The following is a 15,516-nucleotide window of genomic DNA, read 5'->3' as shown; positions in this document are numbered from 1 at the left end:
GAGGAACTGATTACTCGGTGCCCCGCGTGAAACCGAGAAAACTGGGTCAAGAAGGAAAAGGGGCTCTAAGAAGCCTGCTTGGGTATACAATCCATAGTTCTTTGCCCCGCCCCCTGTGTAAACACCTCTGTCGGAACACTATGACCCGATCACTGAGTAAACCTTTGATAATCTGAAATAAATATTTCGTTCACGTGAAATGACGTGACTAGTAAAAACAAGCAACACACACACACACACTCTTGTCTTTACCTCAGACTTTTATCCACTGGTTCCTGGCTCACATTTCACACGCAGTAAAGCATCTAATCAATCAAGAATCAAACTTCAATTGTCACGCAGTAGGCAAGATTCAATCAAGTCAAGTCAAGTTTATTACTAAAGCACATTTAAAATTGACCAAAGTGCTGGGCGATCCTAAAATATCCGCCGTAGTTACAGGCTATAAAAACAAAAGTCTGTCGTCAATACATCAAATAAGCTAGAAATACATAGTAATACAATAATATATACAAATAAGTAAATAAATAAACATAGAAGCAGTGTAGAGGGGAAGCCTAATTTAACCTCACAGTTGGACTAAAATGCTTACTTCTTTCTACTAGTTTCTTCTCGACCTTTACACTTTTATTTTTATATATTTTTTGTTTTTCATTTATTTTTATTTTTCATATTTTTAAATTTTTCATTTAATTTTTAAAACTGTTTTAGTATCTAAATTTTTTAAAGTAAATATTAAAATAGTTAAAATTTATGAATTAAGTAATCTATTTTTTTCTTTTTTTAATTATTTTTTTAACACTTTAATATTTTACAGTTAATATTTTTAATACTATTTAATATATTTAATATAACATAATTTGATTTATTATTATTTTTTTTTTTATTTCTTGCTTTCTTAAAATTGTATGTGCCGATTTTCAGTTCAGTGCTTAACACTCACAGGTTTGTTTCTACACACACACACACAGTTTCACCTTTAGTTCACTTGTTGTACACAGAACCAGCTCTATTACAGTCATATGAAGATAATTTATTCAGCATTTCTTTCTGATCATCTAAGCAGTATAACAGCGCGGGGGCGCGTCTCTGTGTGCATCACTGCACTGGACTGTGCAAAGACATTTGCGCACAGTTATCCCTTTTAAACATTTCACACATCTTATCTGCTCAGCGTCCGTGTAAACAGTTAAGGTAGAATATTTAGTCAAAACGATTTCAATCAGATGAAAGAAATATCGTCCGTGCAAACGCAGCTATTTTGTGTCTCTGTGTTAAATGTTTGAAGAAAATGAGGAAATCTGTAACGCTTTCCTTTCTGATGTCTCTGCATCCCCGAAGCTGTCCTCTAATCCCATGAGCTGCCTCGAGAGAAAGAATTTACATATATTAAACCGGATAAACGTCGACAGAGAATCTGCTGGTTTATTTTCAGCAATGCAAAGACTCTATAAAAACGAACTATAGCTTTAATCACCTGCAGGGAATTTGCAAGACGAACAAACTGATTTGGCGACTTGGCTCTTTTTACGACCTTGGGTAGGCGATAGGCGCAGGCCTTGCGGTTTCTCTTGGGGTGCCATTTAATCTGACGCCTTCTTAGAAACGTGTTTTGATCCGTTTGTGTATAGTGGCATCGCGACAATAATAGAGTTGAATGATCTGACTCGCTGAATAGAACAGAAATTCCCATTACTAGTTTGAATAAACTTTACAAAAACAGAAGGGGATTTTTAATAGGCTGAAATAAAAACCTTTGAAGATCAAAGATTTTAAAACATGCAAGCATGTTTCGTCTGTGTTTAGGTTTGTTTCCATAATGTGTCGGTCGCATATCAGATGAATTTCTCACTCGTGTTTTTCCGTAACCAGGACACAAAGGCATTGTTTTCTACTTCATATCATAATCCTGTTTTGATCCATTGCAAATCTACTAATCCAAAGTTAATCTGTTATGACTGCGAGCAGTTTCCACACTTTTGTCTTTTTTTTCCCTCCTTCTTCACCCCCCCTCTCTGTCTCTCTGCACAGATTTCGGCGTAAGTGCCTTCTTATCCACCGGCGGCGACATCACCAGGAATAAAGTGCGTAAGACGTTTGTCGGGACGCCATGCTGGATGGCTCCTGAAGTTATGGAGCAGGTAAAACTAACACACGCTGACTCGGGGAACATGCTCGAGCAGGCCGCTAAAGTATTTCTGTAAATCTGTCCTGATGTTAAATAATCCTAATTTCGGAAAATCCTCAGCAAAATGGAGTTTACAGTCCAATACAGTGGAAAACAGCTCTAAGACAAAATTATGTCCGGGATTTCCCTTGTGATATAAAGGTGCCGAAACCACACTTTTGCTTGATTGAGTTTACAGACTCAATCATAAGTCGGGGGAACAGACTATACACCTAACCTACAGACAGCGTGGTGCGCGAATGCCCTGAAAGTGGATTATTTTATAAGTTATTTAAAAAAAAAAAAAAAAAAGTGGATTATATCCTCTTTCGGGGATTATTAGACACTACTAGCTTTCAATACATTTAGAACCTGTAAAAAAAATATAACTGCTTAAGATAAATTCTTAAAGTTTTAAGAAAGTCCACCCATGATGCACAGCTCTAGTTTATAGACATCACAGTTAATTTCATGATTGCTCCTGATCAAAAAAATAATAATTAGAGCAAAATGTATGATCAGGAATGAATCAGGAAATCTTTTCCTCTGTCTTTAGGTAAAGGGTTACGACTTCAAAGCAGATATTTGGAGTTTCGGGATCACAGCCATCGAGCTGGCCACCGGAGCTGCTCCGTACCACAAATACCCTCCCATGAAAGTAAGTGATGATGGTCCACCGCTCTGTAACTCCTGTTTACATGCTGTACACGACTATAAGAAGACGTACTCAGAAGAAACATACATACATGACATCTGTTCGAACCAGCACCTTCTGAAGTATTCAAGCTTTCGCGTGTTGTTTTTCAGGTGTTGATGCTGACCCTGCAGAACGACCCTCCCTCCCTGGAGACGGGCATCACAGATAAAGAAGTGGTAAAGAAGTACGGCAAATCCTTCAGGAAGATGATCTCGCTGTGTTTGCAGAAGGACCCAGAGAAAAGGTCAGGAATAATCTCGCAGCTTGCACAGGTGATCTGGGAGAAGGCTTCTGTTTAGCAAGGCTTGAAGGGTTGAATTTTTTAATTATTTTTCCCCCCCTCCTTGCGCTTTTACTTTCCAGGCCAACGTCATTGGAGCTGTTAAAACACAAGTTCTTCCAGAAGGCAAAGGTAAAAACCTCAGTCACTACTGAACTCCTGAGACGTCTCCGTATTGCTAGAAAAGCGTAAAGCTCGCTTTGAGTGATTTTTTTATTTTTATTTTTTTTGTTGGTGGATTCACACAATTGCTGTTAATAACATGAACCACTGCAGGCCAGCAGGGGGCAGAAAAAATTCTTGAGAAAAATTGTAAAAATGAAGGTGGAGCGGAAAAAAAACTTATGGAATAGGGATTCAGCGCTAAACTACAAATTAATTTAGGCTGGTCTAAGAAAAGTGTATACTTGTGACTTTTTTTTATTTTTACAAAAGACAAGTTTGTGCCAAAAACATTCAAAGAATTGTGAACTTTCGATTAAAATATATATTTATAAAATAAGCATAGTAATTAAAATTATTTTATCATTTTTTATTACCTTTATTGATTTGCTAATAATAATAATAATAATAATAATAATAAAAATATAAATAATGCCTGCTTCTTAATGAAAAAAAAAATATTATGCATTTTTTAATGTAATTATCCCATAATTTTGTGTTCTTCAATTTCAATTTTTTTTTCCCTTTATTTATTTGTTTGTTTGTTTGTTTATTTATTTATTTATTTATTTATTTATTTTTACTATTTTATGTTTTGTATTTGCAGATACCAATGCAACACGCTGGTATTTAACAGTACACTTTCATTTAAAAACTGGATTTACACAGTTTAAATTTTTTATACACTCGAAACCCCATACTTCTTGCATGATTTTGATGTCCTGTGATTTTTTTTCCTTGATGTCCGTGAGTGACGTTGTGTCCGTGAGTTCTGTTGTTTTTCACTGCTGTTTTTCTTTCCCGCTGTAGAATAATGAGTTCCTGCAGGAGAAGTTATTACAGAGAGCGCCGACAATAACAGAACGGTCGAAAAAGGTGAGACGCAATGAACGTAATGACGAGATTCTGCTTTAAAGCACGGGAAAATGTAAGAGAGTGCAGAACATCACTCGTTTGTGTGTGTGCGTGTGTGTAGGTAAGGCGGGTTCCCGGTTCCAGCGGCAGGCTGCATAAAACAGAAGATGGCGAGTGGGAATGGAGCGATGACGAGCTGGACGAGGAGAGTGAGGAAGGCAAAGCTGCTGTCGCTGCTTTAAGGGTAACACACACACACACACACACACACACACACACACACACACACAGGTCCTTAACCGTCTTTGTGTATTTCTGTCCTTATTTTTCTTACTTTATCTGTCTCTCTCCCTGTATTCCTCTCTTTTTGCTTTCTCTGCTTCTCTCTGTGTTTCTTCCCCCCCTCTGACTGTCTCTGCCTCTCTTCTCTTTCTCTGTCTTTTCTTCCCTGCATCTCTCTCTTTCTGTCTGTCTCTGTCCTTAGGCCTTTTTGTTTTTGTCTCTCTGTCTCCCCCTTGGTCTTTAACTGTCTCTGTCTGTGTGTCTGTCCTTATTTTTCTCATTCTGCCTTCTCTCTCCTCTCTCTGACTCTGTTCTCTTTCTCCCCTTTTTTACTTTGTTTCTTGTTTTTTCCTGTCTGTCTCTTTCTTCTCCCTCCCTCTGTTTGTCTGTTTCTTCTCTCCTCTCCATCCTTTACTTTGTTTCTCCCTCTCTCTTTATACACACACACACCCACACACACACACACACACACACACCTCGTGCTTGTCGTGCCAGTTGCTGTTTAATATTTGTCTGTGTGTTTGTCTCTGTATTTGTCTGTATTTTTTTTTCTTTTTATCCAGCACTTGCACTGTGATCATTTTCAAAGCCCCACGTTTGTGTCCGTTCATATGTCCGTCTCTTGTGATCTGTGTTTTGTGTCCTACACCTGAAGGAGCAGTTACCCAAGTCGGTTAGCGCGCCCCGGCGACAAGTTCGCTTCGCTCAGCCTTTGGAAGTTCCTCCGGATAGGGTTGGGCTTTTTCTCCAGCACATACAGATGGCTTCATTAACAAGGAAATAACAGTCCCTTCTAGGAGAAACAAGCTGTATGAGAATATCAGATCTGCGTCCACAGAAAAGGCTCCGTGTTCTTAAAAGATGTTTAAAATATTTAATTGAAACCTCAGCCTTTCTGGTTCAGGGTTAGCTGAAACTTCATGATTAATTCCATATACAAAACGTTCATGTCATGTCAGATTTTTTTAAGCACTTTGTAATGATATGTTTTTATAAGCTACGCCACAAACGACGCATTTTGCACACCTCAGTCCATCTTACTATTAATATCAGTTAATAGAGCGCTATTAATACTTACAATAACACGGTTATGGTGTACAGCCAGGCTCACCAGGATGCACTGAGGTTTATGCTCTAGATGGCCAAAGGTTTATGGATATATACATATTTTCAGATTTAAATCCATCTATAAGGTTATAATAAGCTCCAGGCTTCTATGAAGGCTTTCCAATAGATGGAGATTTAAGTTCTTTCTGCCACGAGAGCATTTAAGGGGAGACGCACTCGCTAGTGATGGGACGTTCGGATCATTTTACCAACTCGTATCTGAAGCAGCTTTACAGACTCGAAAGAATCTGTGTAAATGTACAAATCGAATTGAAAAATGCATCGTGTCGTCACAAGGCTCGCTTTGTAAGAGGCAGTAAAGAGAAACCATCACTCCACAGCGTGCTAGAGCGCTCTAGACAAATTTTCAAGGAAGGAAGAGCCACATAATTACATCGCTGCTCAAGTGTCCACATACTTTTGGCCATATAGAGTATTTCACTGAAAGTAAGAACTCTGTATATTTTCCCATTTAAAATGCAGACTTTCGTCATATAGGCGCAGCTGCAGCGATCACGCAGGTCGCCATGGAACCGACTATTTCTCCCAATCTTATGTCTAAGTTTTGTACTACATTCAGTTTTAAAGGAGGAAGTCGGCAAGTGTATAACTATGTTCGGCGAATGTGTACAGTACAGTATGGAAGTCAGCAGAAAATACAGTGTATGTTTTGGGACATTATTTTTCCTGGAAGCCATTTGTATCGCTCTGTACGTGTGTGTTTTTGTAACGTGTTCACAACTCACCTTTTAAAAAAATCAACAACAACTTTTAACCGTTTAACAGGTGAATAAACGGTTTTCAGGGTCAAGCACTAACACACACACCAGCTTCGGTCGAGCACACTTTTGTTCATCGCAGTGATCAGATACATGTGTACATAAGGTCGAGTGATACAAAGTGATATGAAGTACTATTTCACATGCAGACTGCTATGTCCGGGAGGCGTTCAGGTCAAACCAGAGCTTTTAATTGTTCAGAACAGTTATGAGGGTCCTTTTATTTCTTTCTATAATCCCCTGCTACACTAATGCACTTATTATATGATCGGATACTATCAAGGTAGAAAGTTATCTCAGTACGCCAGAGCCATTTCTGAAACGCTGGCCTCCCAGGAACATTTTTAATGACCCAAACATGTGGCTTGGAGCGAGGTCAGGACCGTATAGGGGACGTGGCAACGACTTTTGTGCTTGAATACTTTTGTGCTTGAGGTCTTAATTCTGTAAATATCACCTGCGTCATTCACCAGAAATGACATCGAGTCCCGGTTTGACTTGAACGCCCCTCGTACTTCATAAAATATTAAAATCAGTACTAAAACGTAGGCGCGTAAAAGTTTTAGAATGTTAACAATTGTAAACATGGCACATGCTTGCTTAATATTTTGATTGACGGGTTTATTAATCTGTTTATACTAATAAGTTTATTTTAAACATTGTGTAGTTATTATTTATCCCAGTGTAAGACAAATCAGTGGTGGAAAAGTAGCAGAATATATCCTTAGGTTTAACTCTTGAACGGTATTAAATCACGTGGCCAGTTTAAAGTGTTTGTACACAAATTAATGCAGCAATTAAATACAGGAATCTGAATCTAGAGTATTTGAGACGTATTCATTGGTTACTCTCAGATCCTGATGAGACCTTATTTAAAACCAGATGTAATTAAAGGGAAAACCGTTAAATGTAAAGATATACTTTCTAAAATCGAAACTTGAATTACAAAGATTTCTATTTTTTTCCCTCTGTTTAATTATATAGACTGTAGTATGATAGTAGAGTTTAATTTATGACATTATATAACTTTCTAAACATTCTAAATTATTTAATTTCCAAACTGTAGAGAGTTAATTATTAGGTCATATGAACTAACATGCTGAGATATAATGTGATTAGTTCAGTATCTGGAGGTTACCATCGGTCACGTGTAGCATCAGAATGAAATGAGACCATAAATGATTTTGATATCACGATTAAGCGTTCAGAAGAGTCCAGCAATAAATCAGTTCATATAGATAGTAATATAATTTAGACTAGATAAGTCCAACCTGATAACGATCACAAACACTCTGCGTCACCCAAACAGCTGATTGCTTTCACACCCGAGATTGACAGGAACCGTGTTTAGTGAAGGTGGCATTAAAACTATCTTTATCTAAACCATCTTTATTATTTATACAGGCCTGTTCTGAGTTCATTCCAGAATAAAAACCTGTTACACCAAATCATTTATATATGGAATTTTGGGTTTCTTTGGAAATTTATAAGTAAATCTTCCCCAAGATCAGACGACTCAATTTCAGCATGTTTGGTTTCTATAAAAACTTTTTTTTAAAAAAAGGTCACAAGAAGTCCATGTGAATAAAGAACAAAAGTGTGAGCACTGATAGCATAAACATGACAGCGCTTGATAACCTGACCACCTCCCCATCTCCCGCTATTGACATCAGATCAAGGCCAGAATTTTCATAGTTTTCTGCAACACTTTTGACGTTTCTCTCTTTGTGTTCCTTATAGTCCCCGAGAGTCAAGGAGGGCATTCAGAACTCAGAGGTAAGAATTTAAATATGAATATTTATAGCGCTTTTCACAGAAATGTATACTGTATATGTATATTTCGAAGTGCTTTCAAAGAGTACAGTAATTTGTATATATAGTGCCTCTACCTGCAATGTCAGGAACAACAGCTTGTATTAGGCTCGTGCAGGTCATTGTTTTTTTTTTTTTTCATCTTTTAGTGACAGTTACACCCTCAAATAATTATTAGCCAAGGTTAAATAATTATTTTGCAGCGTTCAGTTGCACAGCAATTTTTTTTGGCTCAGAATCTCTGCTCACCAGGTTTTGCCACATCACACTGATGAACCTTGGTCCCTCCACTCTGGTCTGGTTGTCCAAATAACTAGGCCATGTCCATGCACACACTTTGCTTTACTAAAGTTTTTTATTACCGGCCAAAGACACTTTTTTTTCCATCCTAAGCAGCCTTCTTTCTTTTCTTTTTATTGTAATTATTATTATGACGATTATTGTTCATTGTAGTTTAAAGGAGGGTGAGTCCTATACGTGCTTTCTTTAAACTACAGTGATTGAAACAATAGAAACATACATTTATAAGGGTGTTAAAAATTGTATTTAATATTTATTTATTTATGTAAACATTTGGCATCCTCATTTAATCGTTTCATTTAAAACTAATTTTTAAATATGGGCAAAGTTCCTTGCCCTGAGTAAATTCTAAGTAATAAATGGAGAGCAAAATATTTTTTTTCCCTCTTTAGTTTTGTAATCCAAAAATATATATAACTGATCAGATCCAAACCTTCAGTTTTGTGATCCATCGCAGCCTTATTACCTTATTCGATTTGTTTTTCACATGAATAATATTTAAATTTCAAGACAATTCACTGACTTAATAAATGCATCGTGTTTAAGTGTAATCGTGTTAGATAATCGTCATCTCAACACGGATCATGATTATGATTTTTGACCTCACCAAGCAGCCGTACCTTATATCGGATGTTTTCTCCCACATATCATCGACCACAATTAAAACCGAGAGAAAGTCAGTGAGAGCTGGTGGGGAATATTTCAGTCATTTTGTAAGATGTGTATATTTATCCAAATGGATAAAAAAGGAACTTGATTTGTAGAATCATATGGTGAAGTGACCTTTTTATTTATTTCATTTATTAGCAGCTTTTCCAGCCAGCGGAGCCCTTCGGCAGTCACCTCCAGGCCGGTGTCCCTGCGCAACCTGATGTACCTCAGCCCATGCCATCCTCTCTGTCCCCTCCTGCTAACCCCACCCAGGTAAACCTTTCTATTTATATATATATTTATAATTTATATTTGTTTGATATATATATATATATATATGTATTGTTTAAATATATACATTTGTGCACATTGTTTCTGATTGAAATGGTTTGTGGAGTTAAAGGAGAAGGATATATTGTGCAGTTGAGTTACTAAAGTACTGTAGTGTGATCTACAGCTTTAACAAGCCCCAAACACCTTGAATGTATTTGTAGCTTGCCCAGTGCCACGCCGGAATGCTCACACTTTTGATCTTTAACCCTCAGGTCCCCGTTCCAGCCCCAGCCGCTGCCAGCGACGCCTCCAAGTCGCCCATCAGCCTGGTGTTGAGGTTGAGGTATATGTCCTGTATGTCTGCTTTGAGACCGAGCTGTATTTCGACAGGCCGTGTGCTGGTAAAGTGCGGCATAAATCTACACCCTCATTCCCATCATTAAAGCTGTCCAGTGGCTTCAGTATGATGCTAGTGCTCAATACCTAATCTTTGAAGAAGTCCCTTTTTAAGACTGTAAAGCAGAACGAAAGAAAAATTCTAGAGGGTTAACATGTCGAGAAAGATTAAATAACTCTGAGCAACGCCGATGTACTGCATCTGTGCTTATACAAGTGAGCTTTAGGATTTCTCTCTTCTGTTCTCCAGAAACCTGAAGAAGGAGCTCAACGACATCCGATTCGAGTTTATGCCTGGACGAGGTACGCAGTTTGTGATAAAAACATTTTTAAGGTCCTCTAGCCGCAAGACTAAATGGAAATTGTCTTTACTCTTATATAGTTCTTTATATATGATAGGTGTTCAAGTCAAACCGGTACTCGTGGTGAAATTTCTCCTGAATGAAAGCTTAAAACCGATCTAACCTTACAAACAAAAATGAGACTCTTATCCTTAACCTTAAAGAAGGCTTTACGTCTATACATTCTCTTGCGCATTACTAATACTTAGCTCATACGGTTCTAACTGCATTTCCACATTATTAGGCCATTAAAGGAGTTCCTGGGAGGCCAGTGTCTAAGACATCCAATCATGGCCTTGGCGTTCTGAGAGAACTTTTTACCTTGCTGTTATGCAAGCATTAGTAAACATTGGGATAAGTCGAAGTCACCCTTGGCTTGCTGATCAGGGACAATCAGTTCACTATAATCTATACATTTTTACTTTTTCCTACACATTTTCATAATTTTCTTTTACATCTGTGAAGCTGCTTTGAGACAATGACTGTTGTTTATAAGCGCTATTTAAATAAAAATTTTATTAAATAAGTGCAATAGTGTAGCAGGGGATTATATAGAGAAATGACTCTCATAACTGTTTTCTGGTTTGACTTGAACGTCCCTGGTAATAGAAAGCGACTTGTACTTGCTGCGTGGTGCTGTGGAGGACGTGATGATGACTGTGATGTGTCGAGTAGAAAGAACTTGTACTACCTGGGTCTTGGAGGGTCACATTGTAAAGGTCCCTTATTTTTAGAGAACACAGTTTCAGAGCTTCAGTGTTCATGTGGGATCAGCAATTTATCTATCTATCTATCTATTTTATATATATATATATATATATATATATATATATATATATATATATATATATATATATATAATTAGATAGATAGATAGATAGATATCTAAGTTGTTATCTATCTATCTATCTATGTTAAGCCCTTACTAATACAAATATGAAAAAAGCTGGAAAAAAATTCTTATGATTGTTGTTTGTACACACACACACACACACACACACACACACACACACACACACACACACACACACACACACACCAGAGGGCCTGTCTGAATCTTTAAAAAATGTAATAGGTTCCCTTTAATCATATCATATATGTTAATGTACATTTAAGTAAAACTAATGTAAGACAGGAGTAGAATCCCGAGATCGCCCTTAAGCTGTGTTTCTCTGATTTAAATTCTTGAAGGTCATAAAATTATGTTGATTTTTTTTAAAACTCTGTGTTTTTCTGTAGACACAGCAGACGGGGTGTCCCAGGAGCTGGTGTCCGCCGGGCTGGTAGACGGGAGGGATTTAGTTATAGGTAAGTGTCATAGGTGATGATGCTTCTCAACCCAGTACATTTCAATTAATTTTTCTATTTATATTTAAGTAGAGCCGTTTGTTTTTTTTAAACGACATAACTGCCAAAATGAGTAAAATAAATAAATAAATAAAATAAATAAAGACTTGGTTACCAAAATGAAGTGCAAGTTAATTTAAAAGTGAATAAATGTGCTTAGAGATTAAAAAAATAAATAAAATGTACTTTCGACAATTATTCTTCTGAATTTCATTGTCATTTTTTTTTTTTGGTTCTTAATGTGTTTATTAAATTTTCTTATTGATTCAATAAATATAATACAGAAAAAATGTGCTAATGAGAAAATGTTCAAATAAGTATATGTAAATAAATAATTATGGAAATAAATAAATATGGAAATAAATAAATATGTAAATAATTAAATTGGGGAATAAGGAAATAAATAGAGAAAGATAAATAGAACAAAATACAAACCAGACCAAAATAAAAACAAAACAAAAAAACTTTCACTTTATTAACTAATTATTTAAGTATTTATTCTAATTTAGTCAGTTTTGTTTCTTATATAATCAATAACTGTTTTTCACACCATAAAAATCTTGCCCCCAGAAGCTCCAGCGTTTTATGGTGTATCAATAATATGCTTGTACCACATATATTTATTAAAATATGATTGGCTCTGATATTTTGTGATATTTTGCTGTCTGCTGTTATGTTATACTATTACAATATTCTACTCCTTGGTTCTTTAAAGAATGTAAATAAGCTTTCAGTTTGAACCAAAATGAATAAAAAGATGACTTAAATTGGATATCTGTTTTGTAAACGTTTGAGTACATTTTATGTTGTTAATGTTGTTCCCCCTCCCTCTTCTTTTTCTTAAAGTTGCTGCTAACTTGCAGAAGATAGTCGATGAGCCTCAAGCCAATAAAAATGTCACTTTTAAGCTGGTAAGTTGAAAACAGTTTGCTTGCTTGTATAGACTTTTTTTCACGTGACGTCCACCACAGTCCGGCCCACTTCTTTACAGCAAAAAACGGGAATTACTTACCTGGGAGGCCAGTACCAAAATCCACATACACCTCCAGTCATGCTAACACTTTCAGTAAGGAAAACAAATCTGGTGATGTTATTACTTTAAACAACACGTTGTCTCTTTAGGAATTGGGTCTAACTCGTTTTAAACTGCCTCTGAACCGCCCATGTTGTTCTGTTTTACAACGCTAACGAGATTTTACCCCAAAGCTTAATCTCAAGTCCCTTAGCTAATATTTCTTATATTTGTCTCTGAAATATAACTTGAAAATACAGTTGATATCAAAGAAAATTACTAGTAGCCTAACATTGATTATCTCCACTTCCGCTCTCTGTGTCTGATGTCATGGTGGTCACGTGACTGCAAAAGGTCCATAGAAATCTGCAGATTACCCATAAACCCACAAAGCAATGCTAACGCTAACGTTCTTGTTTTTGCAGGCATCCGGCGTGGAGGGCTCGGAGATCCCCGACGATGTCAAACTCATGGGATTTGCTCAGCTCAGTATCAGTTAAAGTTTTGCCTCCACGCGGGGACCATGACTTGCCTAAAAAATGTGAAAAACAAACACGAAAAAAAAAACATAAACAAAACAACCACCACCACCCAACCCCACACCAATAGAATGACACATTCGTCCCCTGGCCACCGTTCGAGATACCACTTCTGCCAAAGAAAAGCCGTACCGTGTCGTGAGCCCATAGGATTTAACCCGAAGCCCCTCCCGGCTGTGGAAGGGTGAAAGGATGAGATCAGAATCTATAGGAAACAGTCAACTAAAGTTTACAGTGTATATGTAGAAGGATGTTTTGTTTGATTTATTTTTTTTTTCCAACACCAACCACGTTGTGTTCGTTTCCATCTATTTTTCCTGTAATATACGTCCCGACATTTGCACAATCTCAACTAACGCCCTAAAATTTTCACTAATGTAACAATGCCTTATATTTAAGAGCTACTGAATGCATGTCTAAGGGGAAAGTCTTCTCATTTTTTATTTTCTTTTTCCTTTACAGACAACATTTATATTCTAGCCAGACTTTTTACATGTTTTTTTTTTTAATGGTCTCTGCTCTGAAGGAAAAAGCTCTCACAGTTCAACTGAAACGAGTGCCCGACTTTAGCACACACTTAGCCTTATTGTGACCGGACGAAACCTGCGAGTCTGCTTTCAAAAGCTTTTTGTGAATCGCTGACGTTCCTAGGCACTTTTTTTAATTTTATTTTTTATTATTATTTTTTGTTCTGTTTTGCATTTTCAGCTGCTGTGCAGATTTCCTTGTCTGCGTGATGCACTGGTCATCATCACGATGTGCACATTCTGCTGGACACACACTTGTATCTAATCGGGGGTGGACAAACGATCAAATTTTGCCTGACGTACTTTTCGATGCCTAGAAGCCCGATCACATCGTAAATCTCATCTAACAAAGTGTATCGCGTAGCATCTTAATTGCGACCTCGCATAGGCGTTTCAGCCACACTGATCTCCCATCGAGTAAGCTTGTGAGCCTTGCTAGCTTGTTCTATCTGGAAAAATGTGTGCACTTGTCAGGCGGTGTGTGTGTAGTGCAGCAGGTCGTTTTAATCCAGATTGTCAAGTTTAAACATCGATTCATACCAAATTGGAAATTTGTCCACCTCTGTTTATGAATTTATTGAGTTAATTATTCACTGGTATGATTCTTTATCTCTCTCTATCTCGCTTTTTTCTTTTCTTCCTCTTTTTTTTCTCTTTCTGCAATCACTGAAGAAACTTTGGGGGGAAAAAAGCTCCTTTTTGTGTACAGTACCTGTGTGGAAATGTAAGTTTAAAAAAAAGAAGGAAAAAAACCCTCCCCCACCATATTACACATATCTGTGATTCAGTACTTAGTAAAAAATATTGGTTTTATACCATAAACAATGTTCCTTGTGGGTTAAAAAACGAAAACAAGATCATGTGTCTGTCTTTCTGGTGTTACCGGCTTTTGTCGTGTTTTTTTTCTCTGAACTGACGTGGCTGAATCAGTACTCTCTCTCTCTCTCTCACCTGTAAATAATGTGATTTGGGTTTTATATTGGTTGTTTCAACTTATTGGGAAACCCACCATCTCACAACACACAGTCTCTAACAAGGGCAGATTGTGGTTGAGAACACCATGCTCTTTAGCTCTTTAGCTCATTGGCTGTTCGCACGCTAAATCCTGATCATAGCGAAAAGCCGTTTCCTTTTCTGTGTGGAGGAGGTCTGTCTGATTTAAGCCCCGCCCCCCACCCACCTAGTTAGTAAGTAATAACTAAATAATATTTTCATTCATGCGTATCAGTCTTTTTTTTTTTTGTCATCCACGTTCATAGCTGCTTCTATTCAGTTATGAGAATCTGAAATTGTTAGTGTTCAATGATAAGAATTTGAAAGATTACACAAGACGCCCGATCTGCCGTAACAACACTGAGGGCTCGCGTTACTTTCCCTAGCTTCTTTTCTTGTATCAGTTTTTGGGGCAGAAATCCCAGTATTTGTGTTGATCCTATTTATAGTACGAGTTTCCTTATAATGACTTCTTTCGTTCTTTTCCCTTTGATGAGTATAATTCACTCTCGATCACTCCAGGCACTTAAAATGTCCGATATAATCGAATCAGAGTACAAAGTGTAATGTTGAATTGAATATTTAGAATCAAGTACTCTTGTATGCTGATGTCATGAATTCCATTTAAAAAAAAAAAAAGAAAAATAAATAAAATATTCAACAAATCGTTATCGTGCCGTTCACCAGCATTGTTAAAAAATATCTCGTCCAAACAGGATCAACGACGTTGTCCCCTGTTTCGCTGCGAACCTCACGCGTCTATTTTAATTTGCTGAAATGTATTATAGCAGTGCTGTAGTGTTTGGACAGACGACCTTCACACTCAGATTATTACAGGCAATAACATCCAACTGTTGATAAGATATTTAATTTTTTTTTTTTTTTTGCATTAGGTTTTTATTTTCATTTCGCTCATTTCGCACTCTTGTCTGTTTTGAACTTGGATGCATGTTTCTCTGATTATTTTAAAAAAATCAATAAAGAATGAACATATCA

At 36.9% G+C, this 15,516-nt stretch overlaps 1 protein-coding gene across 2 annotated transcripts in view; it reads left to right on the top strand.

The window, feature by feature from the left end:
- Window positions 1-15,516, top strand: part of oxsr1b (oxidative stress responsive kinase 1b) — a 58,054-nt gene extending 42,538 nt beyond the window's left edge. The window contains exons 6-18 of one of the 2 annotated variants that reach the window (XM_053487816.1): window positions 2,032-2,141; window positions 2,724-2,825; window positions 2,975-3,108; window positions 3,228-3,276; window positions 4,117-4,182; window positions 4,283-4,405; window positions 8,070-8,105; window positions 9,252-9,365; window positions 9,638-9,708; window positions 10,012-10,064; window positions 11,342-11,410; window positions 12,296-12,360; window positions 12,887-15,516. In XM_053487816.1, coding sequence (XP_053343791.1) covers window positions 2,032-2,141; window positions 2,724-2,825; window positions 2,975-3,108; window positions 3,228-3,276; window positions 4,117-4,182; window positions 4,283-4,405; window positions 8,070-8,105; window positions 9,252-9,365; window positions 9,638-9,708; window positions 10,012-10,064; window positions 11,342-11,410; window positions 12,296-12,360; window positions 12,887-12,961 — 1,067 coding nt within the window. In that variant the 3' untranslated portion in view covers window positions 12,962-15,516. Of the gene's footprint in view, window positions 1-2,031; window positions 2,142-2,723; window positions 2,826-2,974; window positions 3,109-3,227; window positions 3,277-4,116; window positions 4,183-4,282; window positions 4,406-8,069; window positions 8,106-9,248; window positions 9,366-9,637; window positions 9,709-10,011; window positions 10,065-11,341; window positions 11,411-12,295; window positions 12,361-12,886 lie in introns of both variants that reach the window. The other variant, XM_053487815.1, reaches the window with a different exon arrangement.

Source organism: Clarias gariepinus, chromosome 26 (genome assembly GCF_024256425.1).
Source record: "Clarias gariepinus isolate MV-2021 ecotype Netherlands chromosome 26, CGAR_prim_01v2, whole genome shotgun sequence".
Taxonomy (NCBI): Eukaryota; Metazoa; Chordata; class Actinopteri; order Siluriformes; family Clariidae; genus Clarias; species Clarias gariepinus.
The sequence above is the reverse complement of the archived record's forward strand: the minus strand, read 5'-3'. Positions and strand labels throughout refer to the sequence as shown.